This window comes from Silurus meridionalis, chromosome 7 (genome assembly GCF_014805685.1).
Source record: "Silurus meridionalis isolate SWU-2019-XX chromosome 7, ASM1480568v1, whole genome shotgun sequence".
Lineage (NCBI taxonomy): Eukaryota > Metazoa > Chordata > Actinopteri > Siluriformes > Siluridae > Silurus > Silurus meridionalis.
The window spans coordinates 22,953,351-22,965,910 of NC_060890.1; the positions used below are offsets into that span (position 1 = coordinate 22,953,351).

Consider the following 12,560-nt stretch of genomic DNA (forward strand, 5'->3'; position numbering starts at 1 on the left):
GTCTTTCCCGAAGGCTAGGTGTTCAGTGGGGTTAAGGAAATCAGGGGTTTGTGCAAGATGCTTGAGTTCTTCTTCTTCAACCTTACCATGTCTTCATTGGAGTTCACCAGGTGCAATGGGATGTTATGTTGCTGGAACAGTGTTTCCAGAGAAGGGAAATCGTAATGGAATGGCTATTGTGTGCTTTTATTTTTCTGGCAATGGGTCGAGGAAGAAGCACATATCAAAGCATCGGGCTCGTGTCCACATACTTTTGACGGTGTCGTTTATATATGAAATACAGTTCTACGTTAAAGAGCCACTCTTTTTTAACTAGCTCTGCGATAAAAAGCAATCTGATCAAAACAAATGATACCCGCTATGCTTTGCTAGCGAGAAATGATTCTCGCTAGCAAAGTGTCATTTCCTCACTATTTGATCAAGTTTTTTGATAAGTCCAAAATGTCTTCATTGTCACATCATCAAAACAGGGACGAGCCTTTGCAATTTTTTATGTACTATAAATAAAGCATTAATAACGCAGAAAACTCACAGTTTAAGGCTATTCTGGATGATGAACTGTACCCCCTTCAGGGTTTACTCATGAATCAGCAAAGCTCCTTTAGCAGGAGACTCGTTCAGCTTGGCTGTAGAAAGGAATGATACAGGAGGTCCCGAGAGCGATCACACTGTACGACATACAACACTGCACTGAGACAGTCTTAGGATTGTCTCATCGAGGCATCGTTACGTTAATTTACCTCTACTGCACTACATCACATCCTCACGCTGTAACTGTTTCTTATTGCATACTGTATAAACAATTATTTTTTATAAAAATAAACATTGTTCCAAAGCAGCTTTATAGAGATAAAGAGGTTATGAAGGTGAAATGTATAAGTTAACTGCTTATAAGTTTTTTCATTATAAGTTTATCTCTAATGAGTGAGCCAGTGGCTCCATGAGATGACATGAGTAAGAAACCTTGAGAGGAACCGAACTTAAACAATTAACAATTTATATAAAAGGTGCTTTATACTTCTCACATGTACTTTACAGCACAGTGTAATTCTGTCTTTGCATATCCCTGCGATGTTAGGAAGCTGGGGTCAGAGCGCAGGGTCAGCCATGACGCAGCACCCTTGGATCAATGAGCCTCGGCGGCCCATGACCGTCACCGGTTCACCACCATTCCTTTATTTGACCACTTTTTATCACACTGCAGACCAGGAATAGACCACAAGGGCTTTGGTGGTGTGCTCTGACCCAGTCGTCTAGATGTCACAATTTGTCAAACTCGCTCAAATCCTTACGCGTCCCCATTTTTCCTGCTTCCAACACGTCAATTTTGAGAACAAAATGTTCGTTTGTTGCCTAATATATATATCCGCCCCACTTTCTTTCGGCTTCTCCCATTAGGGGTCGCCACAGCCCCTTCCTAATACAACCCTTCCTATTTATCCGGGCTTGGGACCGGCACTAAGAGTGCACTGGCTTGTGCAACCCTAATGGCTGGGTTTATATATCCCACCTAATAACAGGTGATAATCAGTGTTAATCACTTCACCGCTCATAATGTTGTAATGTCATGATGTTATGCACGATCAGTGTACAATTGTTTGGCCGAAGGAAATCTTCATACCGTTCCTTGACCCATTTTTTTGCATATAAACAAAAACAATGCACGTGTCTCACAAAAACCATAGAAGACGAGGTTTTTTGAGCATTTTGTAATTCTTTACAATTTGGAGTTATTTTTGTAGGTTAGGTTTAAAGGTAGATTTCACATCTTTCAGTTCTCTATTGTTACTGTTGGCAGCCATTTGTGATAAAAACACTGGAATTTCATTTCTGGTTGAGGTGTATAGAAAAGAAGAACGAGTGTATAATGGTAAAAACTCTTATCTTGTAAAGGGGCTTTCCAAGGCTTTTGAAAGTGTGTAGGCAAAGCGTATAATTAAGCGTTGTGCTCTAAAATCCTGCATGTAGGAGTGTATTTGTAGGTGTGCAGAGAGAGGCAGTGTTGCTGCTGTCGCTGCTGCTGATGAAATATTTGCATATGAAGTGTTGCTGTTTGTTTTCCACATGAGGTCTGATGTGGTTACTGATGGGCATGATGGGTTGCAAGAGTGCTCAAGTAGTCAAGTGTAATTTTCCATCTGTGTGTGTGTGTGTTAAACAGAAACAAGAATTGGGAGACTCTTTGCATGGCTTTCTGCAGTATGGTTTATGTTTGGTGTCCAAGTACAGAGATATTTTTCCTCCGACACCTAAATGTACACCGAGGCTACACACACTGCTCAGGTAAGGCACTCATAAGACCATTGCCTGAAACCAAATGTCCCCACAAATGTAGAAATATCTGACTGTTAAGGTCAAGCGAACTAACTGAATTACTAAGTGTGTGTGTGTGTGTGTGTGTGTGTGTGTGTGTGTGTGTGTGTGTGTGTGTGTGTGTGTGTGTGTGTGTTTGTGTGTGTGTGTAGGGTTCTGGTCCAGATCTGTAAAACTAGAGCTTTTCAGAAGCTCAACCCAGCTAACTTTGCTTTACATGATGAGGTCATTGATGCAGTGCTGGTAAGAAGCAACTCAATAATAAAGTATGAAGTTAGAAATTAGCAACACTGCTATAATTACATTTTAATCACGATTTCATTGCTGGATTTTTCACAGAACGGTACTGAGGAGTGGTTCAACATTAAAAAAGGACTACACCAGCCAATGACGAAGGTGAAATATTTATTTATAATATAAATATTTTTTGTTTGTTTGTTTGTTTGTTTGTTTGTTAAAGGACTAAGTTGTCAAGTCAATGCGCATCTGTTGCAGGATTTGCTGGACGCAGTTAGCGCCTTCTCTCTATTGATTAAGGAAGTGCAGGAGGACATTTGTCTCAGCAAGGACGTGTGGAACAGAGTGTTTGTCAGGTAACAAGGTTGAATGTAGATATAACATTAACCACGTTTGATTTATTCATTCATTCATTCATTCATTTTAATATTTAGGCTGAAATCAGTTCTTTAAAATGCAGCTCATTTATTTATTTATTTTTTTTACACATATCATCCACAATTATATTGGCACATTAAGCACTGTTAAAAGACTGCTAAAGACTGGAAGACTCCGACTTCAAGCACATGTTACAGATATCGAGAGGATCGAGTCTGATCAAATATTCAAGACCTCAAATAATTCTAAAAGTCTAAGTCAACTAGTTAATTGGTTAATTTCTGCTTAATTTCAGAATCAGAATTATTTTTATTGCCAAGTATCATAAGTTGCATGTACAAAGAATTTGTCCTAAAATTTGTCCTAAAACTCGAAAAACTAGACAATATAATAATGAAGTAATAAATAAAGATATACAGTACATTGAACTATACAGTTTGTGCAGGGGATGTAAAGTGAGGCAGTGCTAATGATAATGTAAGTGAGACAGTGCAATTTCCGAAATGAGTTCAAGGTAAGGGGTTGCAATATAGTGGCCCTCGTTGATTGTGTTAATTATTGTGCATTGCAACAATTAGAAAGGTTTTCAGAAGAAGGAAGTACAATAATATTTTGACAATAAGGGCTGTATGTTAAGTTATTTTCAGAGGACAGTAAATCTGTTCTGCTATTCAAGCTGCATAGTGACTACTCAAAAAATATATCCAAGTTTTTTTGAGAAGATAATACTAAGATGGTTCTAAAAATATATATGCTCAGGGAAGTACAAACAACCTCCCGTGTTCACCAAACAGCTTTTATTAGCTACATAATAGACTTCTGGTAAAGCCATAGTGTAAACATTTCTTTAATTTTAATCCAATGTTACATATTTTACAGGATATATGTCTCCTTTAATGGATTAAATCAATCGCATGTGTCTCCTTAAATAGATTAAATCAATCAACTATATTTATAAGAGCAGGTCAATGCACATATAAATCATCAATCTAATAGAAATGATGACTCACATAGGCTTACTCAGTTTTTATAATATTATTGCTATATTGGAAAAAAATTGATTTGAAATCCATTATGTATTTAAACTCTAAAATAAAGTTAATATTTCCACTCACAAACTTTTACACTTCACTGAATATATGCTGTTAAAAAGTATATAAAACTTGCAATAATCGTGATATTTGAATCTACAGGTTATACTTTCTATCAGCAACCACATTTTTTTTTATAAATTACACATGATTTAGTTTGTATGTCTAATCTTCCAATTATTTGAATTGATTATCTACTCATTTAATAAGTAAATAATGATCAATCCTAATTCTCTCCTCAGTGCTGTGCAGTTGGACGTGTTTACAGTCGTGTACCAGAAACTCGACTCTCTGGTGAGAAATTTAATGAAATTAATATAAATGATATAGCTGTATATACGTGTGTGTGTGTGTGTGTGTGTGTGTATATATATATATATATATATATATATATATATATATATATATATATATATATATATATATTTATTTATTTTTTTTTTTTTTTTAATTATTATTTATTTATTTTTTTAATAAAAACTTTTTTATAATAGTGAATTGATAGTTATTTTGCTGTATAATAAAGAATATTACATTAAGATTTGTGTGTATGTGTGTGTGTGTGTGTGTAGCTGGCAGAGGAGCTTCAAGCAAAGCTGTGTCAGTTGGAGAATCATATGGATCAGTCTTTGGCTAACAGTTTGTTTCCTGTGTATCTGAGTCTGCAAACCATCCACAAAGAAAAAGCATATCTACAGAAAAGGTGAAACATTTACATATTAAAGCCACATGGTAGCAGAAATGTTACACAATATATAGACACAAGAGCCAGTTCAGTTTGCGGTTCAAGGCTCAAGTACACTGTAGGGAAAAATGTTAGGACCTTAAAACACTTTTAAAAAAAAAGTAACAATTGCTTTTTAGCTACATTATATAAGCAAGGTTTGAGGACACCTGACTATAAGAATGGTTTGTGTTTTTTTATCATCCCGTAACAAATGCAATCTCCATTTACTGTTAAGCTCTATTCTTCTGGGAAGATGTTCCACTATATTTTGGAGTGTGTTTGTGGGGATTTCAGCTACATTCAGCTACAAGGGCATTAGTAAAGTCAAGGTGTTTAATAGTGTTAGTGTTAGACCTTAGGTTGATGTTACAGTTAGGGATAGAGAGCATTTCAAATAAACATTTTAAGACATCCTATAAAAGTTTGGGGAAGAACCAAATATACCTGGAAAAGTGAGGCGTCACAATACTTTTGCTCATATAATGTAAATGGATTTATGGTTCCTTGTAAAAATCAGAAGTTTATTTTTCGGGGGTGATTTTATACATTTCATAATGTGGGAAGGTTCAGGTGGGGGTGAATACTTTTGCAAGGACTGTACGAGGTGGTATCAAAAAGTTTCTAAGCTATTTCTGGACAAATCTGCCACAGAGATGTTTGACATATGAGTTTGACATACGTCAATGCTGCAACGAGTTTTTCCAGTTGTTTAGAGTAAAACGTGCAATTCAAGAGCAGAAGAACATCACTGGAAGACGACGAGAGATCGGGAACACCTTCGACGAGCTCAACCCCCGAAAATGTCGAAACCATTTGGCAACTTGTGCATGATGATCGTCTGAAATAAATCAGACCTTGCCTTCTTCCTAAAGATGAAGATGCAGGTCAAAGGTCGCCGTTTTGACGCCGTTGAGGCGATCCAGCGCAAATAGCAGAAGGTGCTTGATGCGCTTCGAAAAGAAGACTGATGGGACACGTTCTAGAAGTGGCATTAACGCTGGGGGCGCTGTATTGCTGTGCAGGGGGACTATTTTGATAGTGATAGTCTGTAAATGTAGACAAATAAAGTACTTCTTGTAAGTTTCGTCTCGAAATTTTTGATACCATCTCGTAGTCTAAACGGGTGTGTGTCCATTTACAAGTTTGCTACAATTTTTTTTATTGTTTTCGATTATAAAATGTCTCATTTGATGGATCACCCAGACCTTACACATGCTTTTGTTTCTTTCTCAGAGATAAGTTGCTGCAGCTGACAAACTTCCACGAGGATTTCCGTGAGGCTCTGCCATACTGGCTGAATAAAGCTTACAGTACCACGATGGAGCGTGTGGAGAAAGCAGTGCAAGTGGATCAGGTAATATTGTGATCTTACATAGTGATGGCTGATCATACATATGTATTTTCCTTATTAGAAGTAGTAGTATAGCTATTGTATTGCTGTGTGTGTGTGTGTGAGTGACACTGATGCTTTGGGTAACACACTGAAACTGGTGTTTAAGACCCTGAGACCATATGTGGCACCCTAAAACTGTGTGTGAGACCCTGAGATAGTGTATGAGACCCTGACACTGTGTAACCCTGAGACTGTGTGTAAGACTCTGAAACTGTGTGTGTGTGTGTGTGTGTGTGTGTGTGTGTGTGTGTGTGTGTGTGTGTGTGTGTGTGTGTGTGTGTATGAGACCCTGACACTGTGTGTAAGACCTTGAGGCTGTGTGTGTAAGACTCTGAAACTGTGTTTGTGAGTAAACCTGAGACTGTGTGTAAGACCTTGAGATTGTGTGTGTGTGTGTGTGTGTGTGTGTGTGTGTGTGTGTGTGTGTGTGTGTGTGTGTGTGCATGTGTGTGCGTGTGTGTGTGTGTGTGTGTGTGTGTGTGTGTGTGTGTATGAGACCCTGACACTGTGTTTAAGATCTTGAGACTAAGTGTGAGACCCTGAGATTGTGTGTATAAGACTCTGAAGCTGTGTGTGTGTGTGATCCTGAGACTGTGTGTAAGACCTTGAGATTGTATGTGTGTGTGTGTGTGTGTGTTTGTGTATGAGACCCTGACACTGTGTGTAAGACCTTGAGATTAAGTGTGAGACCCTGAGATTGTGTGTTAAACCCTAAAGCTGTTTGTGAGATCCTGAGACTGTTTATGAGACCCTGAGATTGTGTGTGTGACACTGAGGCAGTGTGTGATGATACGACTGTGTGTGATCCTGAGGCTTTGTGAGCTCCTAAAGCTTTATGTGACTCTGGACTGTGCTTCAGCTTTATTTACAGTATTTTAATCTGCAGATACAGTGGCCTGTGTTACCTCATAGTTATAACCCTTCTGTAACAGGAAGTCATAGTTGAGCATTATCCTGTTCTTAGGTACCCATGTGTACCAAAGAAAAATAAGCATACATTACATACATTAAGTTTTTTGTGGTAGAAAATATTATTAGCACTCTTTTGTAATGTGTTGGTACATTATCTACTCATAACTGAAATGTAAAAGTGTGTGTGTGTAGTTACAGCCTTTACAGTCTGGAACAGTACCGATAAAGCACAGCTCTTCAGCCGTTGATCTTGCAGCATGTCTACAGCCGATTTGTCAGCTTTGGGAACAACTGAGCTGGCCTGACTCAGAGGAAGGCTTCATGCTCATGGTCAAGCTGACAGAGGTGAACACACACACACACACACACACACACACACACAAACACACGTTTTACTACTCTGTGTCTATCCAAATATTCCCATATGATGGTCAAAACCAGGAGTCCCCAAACTTATTTCCTTTCTTTAATGGAGGCCAGGTCTGTCTGTAACAGAAAACAACATAGGCCGGCATGACTACCAGTATTATTGAATATATTTTTTATGATTTAAAATGTATTTATTATGCCTCCTTATGCTAGATTAGTTTAATATTTTGTTATGCACCATACAGACAAATAAGTGTTACTTTTAAATAGATATAAAGCCTTTTAAAAGAGCATTATAAATATCATAATGCTATCTTTTCATATTCCTTGCTATTGAAATCAAAACATTTACTTATGCAAATGCATAGAGTTGGTGGGTGAATATAACAAATAATTAGGTTTATGTTGATAACGTAAGGTTGGACCATACTTACTTATAATCGATTAACCAACCGATAGTTTTTAAAATGAATACTGGATAAAACACAAACATAACACTGTCAGGGCAAGCTGGCAGGAAGGAGCCAATAGCAGGATGCCAGCATGCCTGACACGGGAGACATGGAAAGTCAGATGGATCCGTAGGATTCTTGGAAGGTGTACTGCCGTGGGGTTTATGACTTTGAAAATGGGGAATGGGCCCATGAAATGAGGAATGAGCCTCTTGCACATGACTTTAAGAGGCAGGTCGCAAGTGGAAAGTCAGATCTTTTCGCTGATCTGGTAGTGGGGAGCAGGACAGGCTTCTGGGTGGAGAACAGTGGGGCCCAACCTGAAAGGGCGAGAGGCTGATGGTGCCAGTGGGCAGTGTATTATGGGCATATTCAGCCCAGATAATTTTTTGGACCAGGTGAAGGAGTCTTGGGCACAAAAGATGCAGAGACTAGTCTTTAGTTCCTGGGTAAACCTCTCCATTTTGCCATTGGTTTGAGGATGAAAGCCTGGGGAGAAATGCCCAGGAGACGACTGAAGTCCTTCCAAAGATGGGCCAAGAACTTAAACCCCCGATCGAAGGCAATGTCCCGGGGCAAGCCATGCAGGCGAAAAACATGTTAAAGCAGGACCTGGCCAGATTCCTGGGCAGAGGGGAGCAGGACAGGATTCTGGGTGGAGAACAGTGGGCCCAACTTGAAAGGGCGAGAGGCAGATGGTGCCGGTGGGCAGTGTATTATGGACATATTCAGCCCAGATAATTTTTTGGACCAGGTGAAGGAGTCTTGGGCACAAAAGATGCAGAGACTAGTCTTTAGTTCCTGGGTAAACCTCTCCATTTTGCCATTGGTTTGAGGATGAAAGCCTGGGGAGAAATGCCCAGGAGACGACTGAAGTCCTTCCAAAGATGGGCCAAGAACTTAAACCCCCGATCGAAGGCAATGTCCCGGGGCAAGCCATGCAGGCGAAAAACATGTTAAAGCAGGACCTGGCCAGATTCCTGGGCAGAGGGGAGCAGGACAGGATTCTGGGTGGAGAACAGTGGGCCCAACTTGAAAGGGCGAGAGGCAGATGGTGCCGGTGGGCAGTGTATTATGGACATATTCAGCTCAGATAGTTTTTGGACCAGGTGAAGGAGTCTTGGGCACAAAAGATGCAGAGACTAGTCTTTAGTTCCTGGGTAAACCTCTCCATTTTGCCATTGGTTTGAGGATGAAAGCCTGGGGAGAAATGCCCAGGAGACGACTGAAGTCCTTCCAAAGATGGGCCAAGAACTTAAACCCCCGATCGAAGGCAATGTCCCGGGGCAAGCCATGCAGGCGAAAAACATGTTAAAGCAGGACCTGGCCAGATTCCTGGGCAGAGGGGAGCAGGACAGGATTCTGGGTGGAGAACAGTGGGCCCAACTTGAAAGGGCGAGAGGCAGATGGTGCCGGTGGGCAGTGTATTATGGACATATTCAGCTCAGATAGTTTTTCGGACCAGGTGGAGGAGTCTTGGGCACAAAGGATGCAGAGGCTAGTCTCTAGTTCCTGGTTGAACCTCTCCATCTTGTCATTGGTTTGAGGATGAAAGCCTGGGGAGAAATGCCCAGGAAACGACTGAAGTCATTCCAAAGATCGGCCAAGAACCTGAGCCTCTGATTTGAAGACAATGTCCCGGGACAAGCCATGCAGGCAGGTAGTTTCGGTAGGGGAATGACCCATCTTGGTGAACCGGTCGATTATTATGAGGATGGCAGTATACCCAGCGGAGGGTCTTGTGACAAAGTCCTCATCGATGTGTGACCAAGGATGTGGGGAACAGAAAGGAGGTGAAGGAACCCTTAGGGAAATCGATAGGGCACACCTAGAGCAGGCGGCAAAGTACGGCCAAGGTGCGAGGGGCGCCCGGGTGACAGTAAAAGAGAGAATTGTGACACTACTGAAGGAATACAGACTGCAATTGTTTATGTCTATGTATAGTTTCTGCGGCGGGCAGCGCTTTGGGCTGATGAAAGATTAAATAAACTCTACTGAATCATGAAAATCTGCTTAGGGAAATAAATATGAATATATTCATTAATAAATATAATTAATAATAAATAAATTATAAATAATATATAATATAGCGCTCTCCGTGCAGCGCGCATTTTCACGTTTAAGTACAAACAGCACGTGGCGTTTGTGATTCACCTCTTGAAATTTGAATTTAAAGCCAGAAACAAATAGTATGGGTTTATGCTGATAGCCAATAGTTCCAGCAATCAACTATCGGTGCTTTGATCCCTATTAAAAACTAATGGACATTTTAGTTTAAAAGTGAATCTTTACTATTAAATACAGATAAGTAACACATATTTATAATAACATTTTCAAAATATGTCTTTATTTTGCCTGTGGGCATAGTTTGTGGACCCCTGGTCAAAGCCATCACATATCCCTATTCTAGTGAGGAATATTTTGACCTAGATAAAAAAAGAAAAAAAAAAGTAAATAAAATGTCTATGATCATGGATTCATAGCAGGGCAGTAACAGTAACTTAAGTAACAGAAGTCAATGTTTCTTCACTCATACTATTTTAAAGGACTGATTGTTGGGTGGAATTATTTATTGGCATTATACTGTAAATAAATACAATAAATATGATTGTGTGTTAGGATATGTGCAAGATTGCCTCCATGTACTGCCGTTTGCTGAAAGCTCGGGTGAAGGAGCTTTCCCAGAATTGTGACCCAAGCAGTTCTGTCAACATGGTGAGCGATAAACACCTTAAAAAATCTTCTTTTAGTGTCTAAACATCTCCTTGGAATAGTAGTTCAGTGGTCTGATCTTTGCTGTTCTCTCTGTAGCTGTGTGTTGTAGTAAACGATCTGGAGCACCTACGGTCAGTGTTGGCCCGCCTACCTCAGCAGCTGAACTGGGCAGGGCTTCGAGAGCGGACCCGGAACGTGATCGGAGAAAGCCAGTTTCAGAACACACTCCCCTCCCAGCTGCAGCACACACAGGGCGCCCTGAACCGAGAAATCCGCTCGGCCGTCGACACTCTCGGCCAGAAGGTAGTACACTTTAAAGGTGCAGTTTGAAAATTGATTTTGGATCCTAAAATTCCTAAAAGGCAAACCAGAGATACTTTTGATGGACAAAAGGACACTTGACCTGACTTTGTCATATTTGGGTCTTCCACAAACTGTGTGAGACTCTGAGATTGTGTTTGACGCTGAGACCTGAGACCATGTGTAACCTGTGGGTCAATAATTCTGGACTTTTGAATAGATATTTGAAGAAAGTTGCTAAATCTAATGCTGACATTTTTATTGTGCTGCTTTTTCAGTGTGTGTGAGGGTTTGAGAAGTCCTGTAAAACACTGTGTGTGTGTGTGTGTGTGTGTGTGTGTGTGTGTGTGTGTGTGTGTGTGTGTGTGTTTCCTCTCCAGCTGCACACTGATATCGGGGATTATGTTCGCAGGATGGCCACACGACATCGGCTCCCTTCAAGATCCACAGAGGATGTGTGTTTCATAGTATTTCTTTCATTCTCTTAACTTTATGACTGTGTGTGCTCTTGAGACCATTAGGGGTGTGTATGAGACCCTAAGATTGTTTGCTCAATAACCTGAGGATGTGTGTGAGACCCTGAAGATGTGTGTGAGACTCTGAGGCTCTGATTTTGAGACGCTCTGTGTAATTTTGATGCTATGTGTAACCTGTGGGTCATTAATTATGATCTTTGAATAGTTTGAGGATTTCTACCTTTATGTAATCCATGACTGTTATTTAAAGCTGATTGTGCACTCTGTCTAGGCCGTGGATCCTCTGATGCGGTATTTGGAAAAGGAGCTGCAGTATATGAATGAAAATCTGGTACAGGAGAATTTTAACAGGTTGGCATTTTTTCTAGCACATATATCCTGTCCGGAAACGTTTTAGATGATTTCTCAACAGTAAATGATAAACTAATGACACAAAAAGCTCGGGTGCTGGACTAGGACTATTTCTAAATCAATCTGGCTGAATGAAATATTGCATTTTGCAGGAATACACTATAGGGTTTTTTTTTTCCAGAAACAACTGACTTTTCCTGGCGTATGTGGTTCCTCCCCAATCTTGTACCACAATGTTGGAGGCACACAACAGCATAGAATTACTTTGAATGTGGTAGCATGAAATCTTCCCTTCACTTGAACTATGAGACCCAAACCTGATCTAGCATGACATCTGTGTGTTTCAGTTTGCTGACGCCGTTGTGGATGAATTCAGTGAAGATTCTGCACCAGGTCTCGAAGCAGGAGGATGCCAACACGGTGTATTTTCAGAGACTCCAGTTTACTCTACAGGTGTGTACCTCGTGTCTCAACTCCAACCCATGCACAATAACATCCCTGTATTAGATTACACAAGGAATTGTGTAGATTCTGATCTCAAAAATAGTTAGATAGTTTGTGGACACTATATAGAAAAAAGTTTCGAGGCACCTAAGATTAATGATCGTAAAACATAGTGAAAACTTTTTTCTAGTAAATAAATTGATAAAGAACAATGTGGAGAATCCTGAGGCTCATTAGCTCTACCTTAACTACAGTAAGGTCTTCTTCCATAAACCTCCTCCTTGGTCTTCCTCTTTTCCTCCTTCCTGGTGGCTCCATCCTCAGCATAGTCCTACCGATATAGCCCATGTCCCTCCTCTGCACATGTCCAAACCATCTCAACCGGGCCTCTCTCACTTTGTC

General features: G+C 40.2%; 1 protein-coding gene across 2 annotated transcripts in view; it reads left to right on the plus strand.

Moving 5' to 3' along the window:
• The window catches only part of unc13d (unc-13 homolog D (C. elegans)), a 41,503-nt gene that overhangs the window by 21,254 nt on the left and 7,689 nt on the right, over positions 1–12,560 (plus strand). For both annotated transcript variants that reach the window (XM_046854631.1, XM_046854632.1), the window contains 13 exons: positions 2,162–2,283; positions 2,466–2,556; positions 2,653–2,709; positions 2,809–2,906; positions 4,262–4,313; positions 4,592–4,722; positions 5,980–6,100; positions 7,244–7,396; positions 10,492–10,587; positions 10,684–10,890; positions 11,268–11,342; positions 11,635–11,714; positions 12,062–12,167. In XM_046854631.1, the coding sequence (XP_046710587.1) occupies positions 2,162–2,283; positions 2,466–2,556; positions 2,653–2,709; positions 2,809–2,906; positions 4,262–4,313; positions 4,592–4,722; positions 5,980–6,100; positions 7,244–7,396; positions 10,492–10,587; positions 10,684–10,890; positions 11,268–11,342; positions 11,635–11,714; positions 12,062–12,167 (1,389 nt within the window). The remainder of the gene's footprint in view (positions 1–2,161; positions 2,284–2,465; positions 2,557–2,652; positions 2,710–2,808; positions 2,907–4,261; positions 4,314–4,591; positions 4,723–5,979; positions 6,101–7,243; positions 7,397–10,491; positions 10,588–10,683; positions 10,891–11,267; positions 11,343–11,634; positions 11,715–12,061; positions 12,168–12,560) is intronic.